This window comes from the organism of the source record quoted next, unplaced genomic scaffold (genome assembly GCF_019419815.1).
Source record: "Pyrus x bretschneideri cultivar Hongxiangsu unplaced genomic scaffold, Pyrus_bretschneideri_v1 Contig24, whole genome shotgun sequence".
Classification (NCBI taxonomy): domain Eukaryota; kingdom Viridiplantae; phylum Streptophyta; class Magnoliopsida; order Rosales; family Rosaceae; genus Pyrus; species Pyrus x bretschneideri.
This window is the reverse complement of record NW_025999546.1, coordinates 4335819-4355000: the sequence shown is the minus strand read 5'-3', so window position 1 is coordinate 4355000 and position 19182 is coordinate 4335819. Positions and strand designations below refer to the sequence as shown.

At 36.8% G+C, this 19182-nt stretch overlaps 3 protein-coding genes across 3 annotated transcripts in view; 1 reads left to right on the top strand and 2 right to left on the bottom strand.

Annotated features, from left to right (window-relative positions):
• LOC103929019 (CSC1-like protein At3g54510) overlaps positions 1–5235 on the top strand; it is an 11646-nt gene extending 6411 nt beyond the window's left edge. Inside the window, exons 4-10 of the mRNA XM_018642964.2 lie at positions 70–282; positions 712–906; positions 1384–1682; positions 2584–2863; positions 3050–3328; positions 4043–4276; positions 4502–5235. Coding sequence (XP_018498480.2) covers positions 70–282; positions 712–906; positions 1384–1682; positions 2584–2863; positions 3050–3328; positions 4043–4276; positions 4502–4663 — 1662 coding nt within the window. The 3' untranslated portion in view covers positions 4664–5235. The remainder of the gene's footprint in view (positions 1–69; positions 283–711; positions 907–1383; positions 1683–2583; positions 2864–3049; positions 3329–4042; positions 4277–4501) is intronic.
• A 1499-nt stretch (positions 5236–6734) lies between these two features.
• Positions 6735–7865, bottom strand: LOC103929018 (proline-rich protein 4). The gene is made up of 2 exons (XM_009338166.3): positions 7630–7865; positions 6735–7210 (listed from the first exon to the last, which is right to left on the bottom strand). Exons 1-2 carry the CDS (start codon positions 7760–7762, stop codon positions 6735–6737), a joined length of 609 nt encoding a protein of 202 aa, XP_009336441.2. The 5' UTR covers positions 7763–7865.
• Positions 7866–10930: 3065 nt separating this feature from the next.
• Positions 10931–12531, bottom strand: LOC103929017 (shewanella-like protein phosphatase 2). Its single transcript, XM_009338165.3, has one exon. It carries the CDS (start codon positions 12466–12468, stop codon positions 11197–11199), a length of 1272 nt encoding a protein of 423 aa, XP_009336440.2. The 5' UTR covers positions 12469–12531; the 3' UTR covers positions 10931–11196.
• Between the last annotated feature and the right edge of the window lie 6651 nt (positions 12532–19182).

Sequence of the window (19182 nt, the reverse complement as noted above, 5' to 3'; positions counted from 1 at the left end):
GCTTCTTGGGCCCTTAACACTCAGATGAGTTTACGTAACAGGTGACTTCCTGCATCGTTTCTTCTTCAGGAATATAAGGAGATTTTGGCTAAAAGGATTCAGCAACTTCTGAACATTAGGCATCAGCCTAATCAGTTTACTGTTCTGGTTCGGGAAATTCCTTTCTGCAGCGAACACAAGTCTCGTGGGTGTTGTGTTAATAAGTTCTTCTCTAAGCATTACCCGTATGTGTATCATTCTTATCAGATTTTGTATGATGGAAAAGAATTTAAGGAGTTGATGGTAAGGCTTGAACATTTTCATCACATTAGCTCCCTGCTTCAGTTTACTATGTTTTTATCCCTTGCACTCCGTTCTTTATATTTCGAATGTGAGATTAGAAATTAGAGAATTAACTTCCAGATAATTGTACGTGTTTATGCCTTCCTGATAATATGAGATATCATGGGATTGTTTGCGAGGAGGGTTAATGATTAAACACATAGTAATAAGGACAATGGTTCATATTCTTGATGAGGGTTGAGGGTTCTGTGTTTTTACGGTAAATTGTCAAGTGTTAAAATGTGGAACTATGATTTGTTATTAACGTTTATAGTTCTTATGTTTGATTATCCTTCTTTTAGTCTTACTGTATCATATATCTGATCGTCCTCTAATCAAGATAATATAATGTGAGCCATTGCTGTAACTGAAAACAATTTATGATTGTAGAACCAGGCAAAATCCATTGAAAAAAAGATGGAAGACTTGAGAAAGCGGTCTGTGGTCAAGAAACATAACAAAACCCCTTTGCTCTTGAATCCATCCCATGAAGATTCAGAGAAAATATTAGTCTATGAGGAAAATCTTGAAGAACTTCATCACAAGATACACCAATTACAGTGTGAAGATATGCTCCACGAAAAGGTGATTATCAGTGATACTAGCCTTAATAACCCATCGTATAAAATAGTTTGGGAACATGTATGTTCTCTAGTTATTCATTTGTATATCTATCAGATGCACATGCCAAATAATTTTTATTATTTTAGCAGACTACTGGCTATAAGGAATATGTTCCTTTTGCTTTCTCTCCTCTCTCCACCCCACTCACCTTACACAAACAAATTATAACCATCCTGTCACGCTCCTCGTTGCTTTCCTCTTCAAAACAAAACAAAAATAAATAAATGTCACAAGTCGTCAGCCTATTGTTATTCCACTAAAAAAGGCCTAATGTTATTGATTTTCTGTAGTTCTTTCCATACCCATAGCTTACTTTCCCTTCATTATTGACAGTCCAGAATCATTTTCTCCCCTATTTTTACATAATCGTATACATTTAAGCAAACTAGACTCCATAAGTAAGTACAATAACCATCCTGAGTTCTTTTATATTTGTAGGAGTTGCCGGTCGCTTTTGTTACATTTAAGTCTCGGTTGGGTGCAGCCCTACTTGCCCACTCTCAGCAGCACTCAAATCCGCTTCTTTGGATCACTGACGACGCTCCAGAGCCCAGGGATGTATCATGGAGAAATTTGGCAATCCCAGTCAGAGTTTTACCACTCCGCAATTTTGGAGTTATTATTGCAGCCTCCCTTCTTACAATTTTCTTTGCCATCCCAGTCACTGCCGTCCAAGGAATTGCCAAATTTGAGAAATTAAAGAAATGGTTTCCTCCTGCCATGGCTTTACAGTTGATGTAAGATTTTCTTGTCGTTCTTTTTGCTTGAAAATCATGAGTGCTTGTTGAATCTTTGACTTATGGAATATAGACCTTAATCACTGTTCTAAAAATCTCCGCCTAACACTGCCTAGGCCCCGCTTAGGTGCTAGGCGGTTAGGCACCGTCCCGATTAATGCCTAGGTATTTGAAAATTAAGAAAGCGCGCCTAGAGCTGTTGAGGCGCCCGCCTATGTTGTGACTCACTTAGACAGAAAATAGATAACTTTCATTTGCATTTTTTTTAAATAAATTGTAAGAGAATTATTGAATGCTTAAATGAATACACATTATATGCATGTTCCCCATGTTTTAATTATGTTTCAATACTTTCTAATATATGTCATTCTATTTTGTTGTTTAGAATGAAATTATATATATTTTAAGTATAAACATACTTATTTACACAAAATATAATAGATTTACTTAAATTAGCCTAGTCCGCCTAGGCGCTAGGCCCCAGCTTGCTGCCTGATTAGCGCCTAGCATCTTTTAGAAACTTGGCCTTAATTAATGCAGCAATCTGACTATCAATTCATAACTTTTGGAACATTAAATTAAACATTGAAATCACTAGTATAAAGATTTGAAAGAAAAATAGTTTCATCGATTTCATATAGAAGCCAATACATGCTATATTTAACAGTTGGAAGTTTGTTGTTGGTTAACAAAAAATATTCTCTTGAGCTAGCCTTGTAACGAAAGTAGTCCAGACTCCAGCCGTCCAATGAAGCAAAAAGTTGTCCTTAGAATTTTCGTATATTAGTGAATTGAATATTCAAGGTTCTGAATTCGGAGCTTCTCTAAGCAAACTTTGTACTGCTTTTGTTATAGCTAGTGTTTGTGATTTTGACATCTTAGATAATGTTGATATGTACAGACCAGGGTTAAGCTCTGTCATAACCGGATATCTTCCGAGTGCCGTTCTGAAATTGTTTATCTACATTGTTCCATTTGCGATGCTCGGAATGTCTAAACTATCAGGATGTATCTCAAACAGCAGGGAGGAGATAAAAGCGTGCAACATGGTTTTTTATTTCCTAGTTGGAAACGTCTTCTTTTGGAGCTTATTATCTGGCTCTTTATTAGATGAAATTGGTGAATCTTTTACTCACCCAAAAGATTTCCCCAGTCGCCTTGCTAGAGCTGTCTCTGCTCAAGTGAGTTGTTCTTAAACTTTGTAATATTCAGTTTACGTATCGTTTTATTTGACTGTCTTCATAATTTTCAAAGATATTTCAATGTTGCTTTTTTCTTAACCTTGTATAAATTTTAAATAGTTGTGGATTCTCAGATATTTTTTTATTTTTTCTTTATTGACTTCCACTTTATTTTTTATGTTTCAGGCAGATTTCTTTGTGACATATATTTTGACAGATGGGCTATCGGGGTTTTCGTTGGAGATCCTTCAACCTGGATTGCTTTGTTGGGATGCTATAAGGTCCTGTACATATGGTCGTGGAAAAGAGAAAACTCCTTATCTTTATTCGTTACCTTACTTCAGAATCATTCCTTTGGTCTCGCTGTCTGTGCTGATCGGTACAGTATATGCAGTTGTGGCACCACTTCTGCTCCCATTTTTGATTGGTTACTTCTTGCTCGGCTATGCTGTATTCATAAATCAGGTTAACTTCCCCAATTTTGCATACATTATCGAAGTCTTTGTTATCGTTCCTATGAATACGTCTGTTCATGTAAATTCACTGCTCCTAAATTCTTTTGGTTCGTTTTTTAGGTCTGCTTTTTCATATCTTCTCCCACTTAACATTTGTAATCTAAACAGAATTACGGAGAAACAACGAGACCAAGATTTTCATCTTCTTTTCAAAAAGTGGTTGCGAATATATTTAATTTATTTTTATGTAATTGGAAGTCAAATCTATGTAAAAGCTACATTTATCCACTGCTCAATATAGGGTGTCAAATACTTATCATTCTAGAAACATTTTCGCATTTAGATGCAGCCTAAGGTTCAGGTGTCCGAATTTTTATTGGCACCTTTTCGATGCTTTCATTTACTAGCTGTTGAAATCGTTACTTGTCATAGCTCTTAGAAAGCTACCAGCAGCACAAGTTGTAAGGGAATGTGTCAAAATACCTTATCAACCTTACCGTAGGGGAACATGGGTCAAAATAGGCAGTCTAATAGTCAATCTAGTGCCTTTGGGTTGGGGTCCGCCCCGGAGGTTAGACCGCTTGTGTTCAACTACAAGTACTGTATATTATTTGCACCTCTGACATTAAAAACTTAATTCCTAAAACTTATTTTCTACCAAAGCTGAGCATTTTGTGCACTTTGATATCAAGTACAAGTGTTATAGACTTCTGATATGTTGCAGATTGACGATGTTTATGAGACTATTTATGAGACATGTGGACAGTATTGGCCTTACATCCATCATTATATTCTCGTTGCAATAATTCTCATGCAAATCACTATGATTGGTCTTTTCGGACTGAAATCAAAACCAGCTGCATCCATTTCCACAATTCCACTTCTGGTGCTGACGTTGATGTTTAATGCATACTGCAAGATGCGTTTTCTTCCTGCATTCCACCTTTTATCTATTCAGGTATATTTCTGAAATTATTTTTGTATATTTAGTGAATTGTGATGGAAACAACACTTACATATTGCAGCATGTTTCTTGAATCAATCTGTTAACTTGCTTTGGATAAAGCCGTCTTTAAGTATTTCCTAGGGTGCATTTTTTTAATCAACTAAGAATGATTGAATTTTTCATAGTCTTGAGTTTGTCCAACTTTTTAACTTACATTGAATTGACACTTCCTTTCAGAATGCCAAGGAATTTGATGAATTAGATGAGAAGTGCAATCAGGTGGAGTTTAACTATGAGAATGCTAGCACTGCTTATTGCCCCCCTTGTCTACGTCCCTTGAATTGCATGGAACCAGGGTCAAGCCACACACCGCCCTTAACTACTTCATCATCTTTTTAAACTCAAGCTCCCCCAATACTCCTCTTTTTTCGATGTGGAAAATCAGGTGTAGCTGCTTTTTACGTGTTTCATCACCAAGTCAGAAGCTTCTCGCAGTGCAAGGTATTGACACATATAGCAAGGCCTAGAGACAGAAATAGATATATATATAGCTGCGTTCAGATTGGTTCTGCAGTACATAGGTAGGTGGAAATATGTACTCATCCTATTTTGATAACGCCAATCTTCCGTAGCGTAGTAGCAACATTGATGATGTGATCAAGTTAATTCGTTGTTATAGTTGAATAACCTATATATACCTTGAGTTACAAGTTAAAGCAATAAAAGATGTTAGTCGATCGAGTCATGCTAGTATTGTTTGGCTGAAGACGCATCTTCCGTTTGATGGTTCACTTGATGCACCGTCTTTCTTTTACATGAAGAAATTTGTAAAGAACCCCAGAAACATACTTCGAAATTTTTATGTACATATTTCTCAAACACAAGAATGGATAGCATATGTGTTGTAGTGTAGCCCGTGAGAAATGACACACCTTGGAAAGGGAAATTTGTATATGTTGTTTGACTGGTGAGCATGAAAATGTGAGTTGGATGTCAGTTTAGTACATTAAAGTTAAAACTTTTGACTTATACGATCCACTTCGAAGTTAGGTTCCTTTCAGTAGAGTACTAATTGTTGAACTGCACTGGTAACCAAAGATTTCAAAGTGTTGCTCCCAAAGGTTTGGTTAAGGGCATGTGCTTGTCTGGGAGAAAAATCGGCGGTATGACTGCCAGTTGAGGATGTTAAGTGATAAATAATAGGGAGTTTTAACGAAAAGTCCGTGATACTGTTCATTTTAACGAAAAATCACATTTTTACATTAAAAAGTCAAACTTGATACTATTCACTTTACCCTTTATTTTGTCCTTATCGTTAAAACTCAAAGTTTTCAAGTCCTTTTCATTAGTTTTCCATAAATAATAATGTAAGGGATCCAATCTTGACAAGTTTAGTTTAAAAATGTAACGTGCCCCTACAATGTCCTACCAAGGGGGAATAGTATAGTGATGAACATATGACTGAAAGGGCTTCAACTGGAAATGCGTAAAATCAGGAACAAGCCCATGCATTGCCCATATGGGCTTCAGTAGTAGACTATCTTATGTGTGAAGCCTAACGGTTACATGTGTTTTATGTTATCCGATTTATATTGTTCACGTGTTAGGCTTGAAAATTTGTCACACGTAAGGTGGTGTTGAGAGTATTAATCTCTCATCAAAAGGGACCTTGGTTGTGTTTATAAATAATTAGGCTACTCCCTATTTGTCAATTGGTTTTATGGTAAAATCTCAACTTCTTCTAAGTTTTCTTAATTTTTAGTGTAATTATAGTGGATTCTAATTCTATTTTCCCGTTCATTGTACTAGACGTTCAAGCTTGCAACCTTGTTTTCAAGGTGACTCAAATGCTTGAGCATGTGCACCAAACATTTAAGCTTGCAACAGAATTTCTAATTATTGAAGAGTACGAAAATACTACACTGGAAAATTAATCAAACATATTACAAAATCTTTCCATTCCTACTTGTACCTTGGTCTTTTGCAATAAAATTTAACACATGTTGTGAAAAGATGCAAGTTTTGGGATAGTATGAGCTGCTGACCTGTCTCTCTGAATCTCACACAAAAAAAAAAAAAAAAAAAAAAAAAGAAGTAGCTCATATTTATTTCATTATTAAAAAATGGTTCTTTGCTTGCTTGCTAAATTTAGCAGTTCTTAGTTCTTTTCTTTTGCTACTCACCATATGAGTACTAATATCAGGAAATACCAATGTGCCTCTGATCTCATTCCTAAGGGTTGAAGTTGATCCTTTGGACTGAAGGAAAAGTAATATATATTTTTAATTTATTACTGCAAAGCTTGTATTACAAAGTAGCTGCATAACAGCAAAACCTAAAGGTACAACAACACAACACAAAATCTCAAGATAATAAAGTTACAATCCATGTAGGACTTTATTACATACTCGTAAATACCTTCCTGCGCTACTCATCTGTAATTTGGAAGGGAAAACTAGCTAGTCTAGCTTTAGGGAACAATGGGAGGAAATGGCTTCCCAAGGAATGGATGTGGAGGAAATGGCTTCTTGAATGTTGGAATCGGCTTCTTGAAGACAGGATCGGGAAATGGCTTCTTGTAAACTGGAATTGGCGGAGGAAGTGGCTTCTTGTATACAGGAATAGGTGGTAGAATTGGCTTCTTGAATTTTGTAAGTGGAGGGAAAATTGGCTTCTTCGGAAATGGCTTTACTTCCACAACCGGAACCGGCGGATAATCCGGCTTCTTAAAGGGAGGAATCTTGAAGACCGGAACTGGTGGAGGGAGTGGCTTCTTGTAGATTGGGATGTGGGGTGGCAATGGCTTCTTGAAAAAGGGCTTTGGTGGAAATGGCTTCTTTACAATGGGAATCTTGGGTAGAGGTGGCTTCTTGAAGAAGGGCTTGTGTGCAAGCACTTTAAATTTCTCTTCTTCATTGACTTCTGCGGCTTCTGCTTTTTGCAACTCTTCATTATGGACATAGTATAGACACAGAGACATGCATAAGATTATTACGTAAGAGGAAAAAAACAAATATATGATTAACTAATAACGAAGACTATATAAATATGATAATTAAAGAACTACTACTCAATCACACATTAGACTAATGGTAAAGGGAACTAACATTAGTTTGGAAATTGTTTTTTGCTATACGTCCACGCAAGTATAGGGAGATTTAATTGGCGGTCCACTTAGCAATGTATTCAAATGTTTTGAACCGTATAGTATTTACTATATAGGTCTTTTAAAAAAAATTAACGTTGCTAAAAACCATGTAAATACAAAACCATATAACCACTAAATTAAATTGTTGTCATTTTAATGTTTCCTTGAAATACTTTTTTTTCTTAAGGTAAACTCTCTATATATGTATATAGATTACCTGAAAAAGTTCTGGCTGCTGCTTGTTCTCCAGCTACCTCAATGGTCTCCCCATTGGTATAGCAGAAGCTTGCAGCAAAGAAGCAGAACCAGAGACCCAGAAGAGCCCCTTGGAAAGCAACAGGAATCGGCATTGAGAATTAAGCACTTTCTAATGCGACCGCTGGATATACTAACAGTGCAAAAGTGCTTATTCCAAACGTGTCATTTGGTTTTGGTGCTTTTTATCAGCTCCTCGGGCCTTGTTATATATAGCATGTTTGATGAGCTGCTTAGGAGGCTTAGGCCTTGTTGATTAATTGAGGATTTGACATTAATATTGGAAAACGGTGCTAGGACTGTAGAATTATGCAACGTTGCAGCAGTGAGTATTAAATGATACCCAACATGTCATAATACCAGCTAAAAAAATAGTATATTTTGTCGTGTTCTTTCACTTATTTTATAACATGTAAAATATCCGTTTAAATATTGACATTGGAAAAAAATTCTCCATACTCACCTGCTTTTGCGGCTCAATGAAAATTATTATTATTGAATGGGATTCTACATCCCTAACTGTTACCAGTACTATCTAGCTTTTTGCTTTTCCAATTTTGCCAACCGGAATTAATGATGGGGAAGACTTATTTGAGGCATTTTCAGATCCACTCTGTTGAAATATAACTTGGCCGGTATGCGACTATCAACCGAACATTTTCTTTTATCAACGCTAGAGGATTTATTTAAACTTGAGAGTTGGCACATACTCTACTTTCTAACACTAAGAAGAAAAATATCATAACACTGATTTTTTTAATGAAATGATGAAAATGGATTAGACGAGTCAAACTACATATAAGATTTGGTTGTCGGACTACAACGATAGCCTTACTCTCTAAACTCGCACGAAACAGTTAGAAAAAATCAAGATCCTCAAATTAGCTATCAACTACAAAGTAAGTTACTCCTCTTGAATTACTTATTCCTCAGCCCAACAGATTAGGTTATCGACTCCCTGAACAATATAATAAGGCATATTTGATATTTGGGATTGAATTACAATGGATAACCCATTATATTTAAGGCATATTGAAGGTTTAGGGTCTAGGGTATAAGAAGAAAATTTTTACCTTCAATACCATATGCAATGATTACTCGTTAAGAAAACTTATCCTTTCAATCCTCCTACAAATTGGTAGGATCCAGGTCCTATTTTATCCCCTCAAAATGAGACCTATCCCATGCATATAGCGGTTTTGTACCTATATACAAGGTATATTCACCTTGACCTTCGATATACCTTTCATTTTGTAGGGATTAAAAGAGGACCCAGCAAGAGAAACTTACGCTTTCGGATCCTACCATTTTGATGAAGGATTGAAATGTATAAATTTTCTTAATTAATAATTCATCTTTTATGTTTAAGTTGAACACAAGTTTTTCATTTCTTTACTTCAACACACTTTGAACTTGAATAATATGAGTTATCTATTTCAATCAATTCTACAAACCAAACGAGGTCTAAGAATCTTTTGTAAGCATAACATGTGACACATGGTCCCATAAAAATAAATATATTTTGGTTCAGCCATTTGTTCATATAATCTCAGTAAAGGCTTTACTGTAAGTTGGTCCCATTTTGGCATTTGGATGTCAAAGTTTACAAACCAAAGCATAACTAGTGATGCTTCGAGGAAAAAAGGTTAGTGATGCTTAAATTTAATTATTATTTTTCCATGTTGGAAGAGGGTCCCATGCAATGCTTATTCCTATACGTTCCATCCCCTTGTTTAGAAATGCTGGGAAACGATAACTAGGAACTATCTTTTATTTTCTTTCCAATGTCTAGTTTGAGTTTCTGTACTAGTACACAAAAATATTTTTGAATGTCTTCGATATTATTTACATTAAGAGTTAGGAAGTGTAATAAACCTCATAATGGGCTAACCATAATTATTGGTCCAAAATTCGCGTTCGGGAAGAATCGAAACTAAGACTTTTCACTTACAAGTGAAGAGGAATATCACTAGTAGTAAGTATAGTAATTTTTTTCAAATTCACTTTCAAACATATGATTAGTGTTCATCCAAGTATCTAATAAGTTTCTTTCAATTTATTTAAAAGATAAATAGAAAATATAAAACTGCCTATTTTTTGTTTAAATGAGAGTCGCAACCTAAGCGGGTTCTTAGATGGTTGTAGGCGGGTCTAAGCACACACCTGTTATTTTTTAAACGGCAAAAGATTATTGTGACAGTAGCCAACCACCTAGGTAGCTATAGGCGGGATTGCTTTTAATGAAAAGTAAATAAGTGTTTCATACTCATTCACGATCCCTTAATTCACGAACCAAATGGGTCCTCAATATTACTCCTAAATAAAATTTGAACTAAGCACATTTGTTATAGTCAAGAATCAAGATCTTAGAATTTGTTTTGAGGTTATAGAATACAACCTGTGCTCTGTTCCTTCCTCATACAACACTTGCAGAACTTCAAACAAACTCTGTTTATTACCTGTTCACAACTCGAAAACAACAAAACCGTATGCCGATTTAGTGGAGCTACCAAATGCAATCTAGAGGTCTAAGCAAGAAAATTGGACGATCAATGGTTCGTTATCAACTTCATTGATCATCTCTAGTCTCCACTAAATGGTTGAATATATCGATCCAATCCATTAAACAAATGTCGCCCTAGGAATTAATGAAGGTAAAGTTACAAAGACTTTCCGTGTCCGTGTCCTGCATTCTATCTTTGCAAATCGACACTTTAAGCGCTATCTGGGGTTAAATCTCAAACTCATTTCTGTTTCAGCTTAAACAGACATCACTAAATTTGAATGAACTCAACTCCAGTACTATCGCATTCATTAGTTTTATAACTTTCTTATAATTTTCTAATACCTGGTGAGCTGGAGCTTGCAGGCGAGCTTGAGGTAGAGGCAGTTTTCCAAACAAAGATGGCTAAGAGTGATAATGGCAGCTGAAGAACTGCAAGGATAAGTGCAATACAGCATGCTCTTGAAAACTCCTCCTATTTCAAGATAACATCTCTGAAGCTTGCTTAGATTGAACTCAAACACAACCATATTTCAAGATGACGTCTATTTTGAAATCAATCATTACAGCAAAACTGCGAACAACACCAGCTGAAAAGAGCATTCAAGTTTAACGTTTCAACAGAGATAACGATCAGAATCAATATGGAAGCATATCAAGAAGACAATACCTTATCCTCCAGCAGATATGCCTAAGTCAGGATACGACTGATCAATAACACATCAAAAAAAGTCAGATAAAATGACAGCGAAGAAGAATATGCAAGCACAAGCAACGCCAGAAAGTTTAACAAAACAGTAGAAACATGGAAAGGGATAGTACTAATGTTTCACATTGAAGAAACAAAACAGCTATAGTAACAAATTGAAAAATACCAAAGCTTCAGTATTGATTCAGTTTCCAACTTGAACTATAGATAATTAATTATCTACACTGCCAGAGACAGCTGAATAATAGTTTAACAGAATACAAATCCATATCTGTTTTAAATAGGAATAATCAGGTTTAGGATAAATACTCAAACAGTTAAGCCTTCACTTCCACTTGTTTCGGTCCTTGCGGCAAAAATGCGGGTATCTCATTATGCACGGTAGATTTTTTCTTGTTCTCGTACAGTGGATTTGAGGTCAAGATCCTCAAACCCGAATTCCCCTTGATCTCCAAAACTTCAGGCAAGCCATTTGTACACCCCTTTGACATCCCTACATCAATCCGAATTGCTCTCTCGTTGCAAACACCATTAATCCCAAACTCTTGAATGGTATGACCCATAATCATCCTCTTTGCGCCCGGAATGGTAGCTAAAACATGTTCAAGTGCTGAGCAATCACATTTATCCTCGTATTCATGCGAAAATTTCCTCAGCCAAACCACAGAATTAGCACCTCGACAATACTCAGGCGCGATTCTTCCCTTCAACCCATGAATCCACTCCCTCAGCTCCTCATTGATCTTCTCCAGACCATATGAAACGTGTTGGCCCAAAAGCCCGCCGTGGACGAAAACAGAGTCCCCCACAACCAACACAGCCACATTGTTGGACAAGAACCGCGACGAAATTGGACCCGATGGCCTCAATGCTGCAATTCTAGCTCTAAACCCATGAGCAAACTCTTCCTTCACATTCTTAAACCCTAAGGGCACCCCATCAAAGGGATCCTTCGGCTTTTCCAACCCTTTACAGATCGATTTCATTCGGTTCCCAATGCAATACCAGTCAGCCCAAACCCTGAACTCATCCAAACCCTTGCGGGTCACATACCTGAAATCTCCTTCCACATTCATGATCTCGTGGTTGCCGTGCATCGTAATCACCGTGCCGCCGCACCTGGCGGCTTCCCGTTTCAATTTCTCGAGATAATAGAGGATTTTAATCTCGTCGCCGCCACGGTCCAGCACGTCGCCAATCTGGACCACGGTGGTGGACCCTCCGACCCATTTACCCGACTCCAGGTCAACCAATTTAGCAAGCCTTAGCGATTCCTTGGTCTTCTCCAGGTCGCCGTGGAGATCGCCGATCGCGACCAACCGGTCCTGCGGGGGGTAATAGGTTTGGAGTGGTGGGCGCAAGAGCAGGGGATCGCTGGGGCTGTAGCAGGCAGTGAGGGCATTTTTGTGATTTTGAGGGGAGGCGGGAAGGGGATGACTGGGGGTTTGGGGCAAGAGGAAGAGGCCGCCGCTGACGGAGAAATCGACGAAGGTGTCGACGAAAGAGGAGAGGAGATTGGGAACGTCTTTGCATGACGTGAAGGAAGAGTCCTCTGGTGGTGGTGGTGGTGATGCGGCGTCTTCCTTCATTTTTCCGCCACTGAGTCTTTTCTTTGCCGGTCCATGTAAAGACGGTTAAAAGGCTCACCATCGGTGATTTTGTTTTAGAACCTCTCTGTTTAATATGTTTTTAAAATAACTGAAAATATTTTTAAAGAAAATGCGGTTTTGCAAAATACATTCAAACGAGTTTTAAAATTTTTTGAGTAGAATTACTTTAACTATTGATTATTAATAATTTTATACCTCATTTTTTAAAAGTTTCAATGTCATCTTGTATCTTCGAATTTGTTGCAATGTTATACATTTTGTCAAATGATTGTCAATTCCTCTGTTAAATGCTGACATGACACACTTTCGATTAAAAAGACTAAAAAAATAGTATTAAAAACAAAAAAAAAATCATTTAATATTTTTTAATTATTAAAATAATAATTGATTAAAGAAAATTTATTAAAATTAAAAAAAAAAAACCCCACCCCATGTTCATCTTCCCCACCCCACCCTCTGCAACCCAGAAAGGAGGAAGAAGAAGAAGAAGGGAAAAAGAAAAAAAAAACAAAGCCCACCCCATGTTCGTCTTTCCCCGCTCCCCGGCAACCCAGAAAGAAAGAAGAAAAAGAAGAAGGGGAAAAAAAAAAAAAAAAAAAACTCATCTTCAATCTTCGTCTTCTTTCTTTCTGGGTTGCAGGGGACGAGGGAAGAAGAGGGTGGAGGGGGGAAGACGCACATGGGTGGGTTTTATTATTATTATTATTTTAATATTTAAAAAATATTAAATGATTTTTTTATTTAGTTTTTAATAATATTTTATTAGCTTTTTAATAGAAAGTGTGCCACGTCACAAGCCACGTCAGCATTTAATGGAAGAATTGATAGACAACTGACGGAATGTATGAAATTGTAACAAATTTGTAGATGAGGTATGATATTGAAACTTTTTAAAGAGGAGATATGAAACTATTCATGACTAATAGTTAAGGTAGTTATGTGTAATTTACCCAAAATTTTTTTTATCATATCTGCATTAAAGCTAAGGGACATAACAAAGCCAGTTGTTAATCGATGACTATTAGGATCATCAGCCCAATCAACATCGGTATGACCCTTCAAATCAAGCAGTTCATATCGAAAATAGAGAACAAGATGCAAAGTGCCTCGGGATATCGTAAGGGACCTAAGGGTAATGCTAAGTAGACTAAATTTATAAACTATGTTATGTGTCATCAATAAGAAATAAATCATACCATTAACTTTAATGTCATTTATGCATAATTCTCATGAATCTCATTTTGTTGTGGAACTGTTACTACCACTCCAAACTTTTTATAATTAAAAGAAAATACATTTTTAAGAAGTGTATGATGAGATTTGTGGAGTGGTAGTAACAGTTCTACAACAAAATGAGATTCAAGAGAATTGTGCATAAACTGACAAACCTGAACTGACAAAATAGGCAATATCGGACGAGTGATGTAGTGTTTACAATCTAACATATGAGCTTACAGCAAATCTATAATGTATATGGAGTCAAATGGACTGAGTGACAAACCAACCTTTAATGTTGATACTTAATATGTGAGCAAGAATTCCCAATTCCTTCATGTCAAGTGCTTACGACAACCGAGTAGCAACAGCTTGAACAGCACCATGTCACCAGTTAATATTATATCATCAACTCATAATAATAAGACAATGACAAGTTACCTTCATGCTTAACAAACAGTAGGGATCTGCATAAGACGATTTGAACCCTAATTGAAGAAGAAATCTGGTAATTGTTCATTTTAGGTACAAGGAGCCTGTTTTAAATCGACCTCTCCAACTTGCAAACATAAACAAGATGAACATCATCGTTAAAATTTGGTGGTCGAGTCATATATACCTCTTCTTGTAAGAAACCATGCAAGAAAACATTCTTGACGTCAAGTTGTCTTAATATCCACCCAAACGGATCTCAATTCCATGAAACTTAAATAGTGAAATTCGAGGGCGGGATTTCATAATTTTATTCTGATTCTACTTGTCAACTCTGGCAATTCAAGATCAACTTGGGCATTATATTCATGATACGCATTCGAGTAGTGAATTTTCTCAATTAGAAGATGTTGATGCACAGAATCGGGTTGATCTTGGACCACTAAATTCGACCGTAAATCACACACACGCACAAGAACACAACGATATATCATGGTTCACCCCAAGTTAGGGCTACATCCACACTAGTGTCGATCCGGTTTCACTATTTAAAATGAAAGTTACATTGTATATGGAGGCTTGTTGCTAGAGAGGCTAGGATTTTCTCCTTTTCTAAAGTGAGGGTGAATGATCCCTTTTATAGAACAAAAGGTTTTCTCTCTTGTTACATACATCAGGCCTAAGTAGTGAGGCTCAAATATTGATGCCCAATCTATGGTACAACAAAAGAAATTGGTCGTATTGCAACAAACAAAAAAGTGGAGATGGGGAGGAAAAGAGTATATAATAATGTGTTTTAGCTAATTATATTAGCTTTGGTTATACCAGTTGCTACTGTTTCAGTGGAAGTCTTTTTCTGCTAGGAATATTGCGAAAAGTCCATTGCATAACCAAATAGGAGATCAATGGTCGAGGGATAGCATTGTGGTTTATATTGAGATAGATGTTTTTTTTTGTTTCATTCATAATGAAGCTATAATGCAGCGTTTTCAATTTTTGTAACTTATATTGTTATTTGTTATATAAACTATGAATGATGAAATTATGATTTAATTTTTAAGATTATTGTATGTCTAAAAAAATGTTTGTGAACTTTTGCATTTGACCTTCTGAATAATTTTCTATGGATCCACACCACTGCAACTTGAGGAACTTGTGGTTGAAAACCAAAAGCATTGAGTCCACCACCATTTTGAGAAGCGCCTTGATAGTTAGAGCCAGACAGAAAAATCGCTTGCCTTTACCTTCAGGCTTAAAGCTATTTCCTCTGAAGTTATAGTAAGTACCAGATCCCATCTGCAAAGACTAAGCCAATGGTGCAGGAAAACCAAAGTGACGACTGATTGCTAAAGGGCATGGAATTAGGGAATCCAAAAGGCTGAGATACTTCTTGTCACGTCCCATTCCCGACATACGTCCAGAATTGACACGTGGCGTCACAAAAAATCCGTATCTATCATATCCCACCTTCGGGATACAGGCAAGCACAACTCAATAATCGAATCACATAGTTATTTTGGTATGCTTTATGGCTGCATCTAACCTCCCTGTTAGATTGCCTACGTACCCTAGACAGGGATCAAGTCATTCGTAGTTCGTCAAGCACAATAATTGACATATAACACAATCCGATTAAGTCGAAAGGTATAACATTTCTCAATCAATCAATAGAACTTGATAAGCATGAAAATACTACACTCAGGGTTACATAACAACCCATCTGAAAATCATGGTTGCCCCTCCATCAATATATAGGCCATTATGTCACAACATGATACCGCAATTCACAACATATATCATTTCAAAGAACCATGGTATCCAACATAACAATCCCACATGACGATTAACATTTCCACTTCAACCATCACATAATTCATCACGTTTTTCACATAAAATCACATTTCATAGTGTGTAACATAGTTAAGAATTAACAAAGTACACATGATTCTCTAGAAATATTAATCAACTAAACTACTCATGATAACCACACTCATATCCAACGTCATTCCATAATCACATCAATCAATAATGCCAACCATCACATCATCAATAACACATACAACAAGTCGAAACGCAAAGCTAGAGCAACACAATTCAGTTGAAGACTACTTCTTTGGAAAAAGGGAAAATTTTGGACCACCCAACGGAACCAAGGCATCAAAGGGGATTTCGGACCATCACTCAACGGAATCCAAACAGAATTCAGTTCCTGACCACATAATCGAATTGAACGGAAGTCCAAGAAATATAACAACGGCTCGAAGGAACAAGACATGATTCAAGTTACCCAATTCATGAAAACTCAATGAACGAAGCAATATCGAGCACAATTCCACATCACAATGGGTTATCGGTCAATTACTAGACCTCACATCTCCCAAGCAATTCAATATGCGTTTCAATCACATGTCACAACTATTTCCAATACACAAGTCAAATCACATTTCACTTCATCTTACCAATTCACTATACTTCCAACATTATATCTCAATACATAGCTTGTAACACATAAAGGAATCAAAGCACAATATTAATATTTAATTATCTTAATCAATCAGTGAGATAACATATCATTTCACGAATTTAATTAAAGAACTCTACATAATTCCCAATAATAACATGATAATTCTAATTTATTTTCACAATATCTACTGTGGGTAATTCCCATCTACTCGAATTTAGGATTCTAAGATCACCTTACGAAATGAACAAGAGCAAGGATTCCGGACCACTCAACGGAATCCAATAACATTGGGTTCCGGACCACTCAACGGAACCAAAATACTATGCGGTTTCTCATAATCTACCCAGACCTGCCATATCAATGCCAATATTATGGAATTGGTGCACTAATAAATCAGGCACTTAGATAAGCTGAGAGACTCGGGTGAGGGACAATAAAATAAGCATGTGATACAATAATAAAACCAACCATCAATCATAATTTATAAACCTTGAATATAAATCTTTCATAAGAAATCAATACCAAACTTTTGAAAACTCCGAGGGAGTCACCCAGACATCCAAAAGTTCATTCCAACCGACCATGACATCTCACACCCATATTCACATACACACAATGAAAGTAGAATTAGGGTGACACTGTTCATCCAAAGCCTACACCTTTGCAACCATCTCAAACTAAACTCAATGAACTAAGGTGGATACAATCCCGGACCATCACTCAACGGGATCGCGGAGTAAGAGGGATTCCGGACCATCACTCAACAGAACCCAAACCAAGATACGATTCCTGACCATCACTCAACGGAATCGCAGAGTGGAGTAGGAAGAATTCCGGACCATCACTCAACGGAATCGTGGAGTACATTGCATAACCACCAACCAATGAAACAACATATGAATCAAGTTACTCCAGTTATAAAGGCTCAACGAAACAAGATATGAAATAATGAAACGAGCATTGACACATGTTTCAAAACAACAAACCTCATGACAATGGGTTAACGGTCCACCACTAGCCCTCACCTCATCATATCAAGCCAATCATACAAAACAAACCATATTTCCAATATGCACGTCAAATCCTACTTCATATAACTATATCATTGGCTAAATATGAAAATTAACAATTTATAGGAAAAATGATTATAAAACCATTTCATATTCACATATCTTAAAGTCACTCACATTTCATCATAACATACCATCTATGTAAATCAAACACCTTTCGAATATGCATGTCAATTCACATATCACGATCATCATTAGTACACAAGCCAAATCATGTTTAATAAACTTAGGTCTATGGCTAAATGTATATATATAATCACATTTCAATAGAATCACATTATAAGACCAAGTTAAATTCACAGATGATGCCAATATAAGAAATCAAGGTAATAACCATATCACACATGTTCAAGTCACTCTCTAACCAATGTAGGCCCACTAGACTTCACTTAAGTCTCCCATGGTACTAATTTTATTATTTAGAACATTCCTAGACATGTTGACCATAAATCAACTATCGGTCAACGATGGGGTCCACAACAATCCGTAAATCAGATTTATGATCCATAACTTCCCAAAGTCCACATTATGCTTTGAGGATAACATACTAAAGTTTCATTATGATCCAATGGTCGAATTGTCGTCAATCACACAAACAAGTGGCGGTCCAAATTGATCACCACACCCAACAATTGAATCTTTGGCAACCAAGCTAGACATAGGTTCACATGATCACTAGAAGGTATTTGAAACCTAGACAACACTCGTGAACGATCCCTCACACCGCCACATGCGGTGGAAGTCAAGGTGGAGGGTTTACAAACCCCGAATTTCAACATTAACTAGATGAGCTCAAATTTACGTGGTAGCTAGAGCTCAACAAGGGAAACACTTTTCACAACTAGGCCGACGATAACTTCTAATCGGAAACCGTCCAATTTCACCGAAGAAAACTGGATTTCTAAGGTTCTAAACACCCAACTCTAAAATGAATACAAAAGCACAAACTAAGCATACCCACTTGAAGATTATGAAGAGGAGATGAAGTTTCATACCTCACTCGAAGGAAATCGTTGCCGGAATCGCCGGAAAAATGATAAAACCGCCGGAAAAGTCGTGCACTTTGCGACCTCGAGCTGCAAAGATGGAAAAGAAATGGGGAAATCTAAAATCACAGAAATGTAGGGCTCATCAAGAGTTTTCCATGGACACCAAGATCATCCAAAACGGAGCTCGGATGAAAAAGATATAAGTGGGTCAAGTTTGGTGGTTTTATGGGTCAAATACCCCCTAAAACGGGTTAGGCAGCACCCATTTCCATTTTCTGAAAACCACCCCCCCCCCCCCAACCAAAAAAAAATTTCTGGAGGTTTCCCTCCCATTTATAGCATTTTGGTAATATTACCAAAATGCCACCAACTTCAAACGACTCCAACTTCTCCGTTCAGATTCGGAAATAAGATCTGTTTACACCTATGCGCTCATGGAATCGAACTCTACCTAACCAATTCAAGAGTTGACCGAAAAGTCAAGAAAATTAGATATGACTAAATTACCCCTCACTTCGTTTTT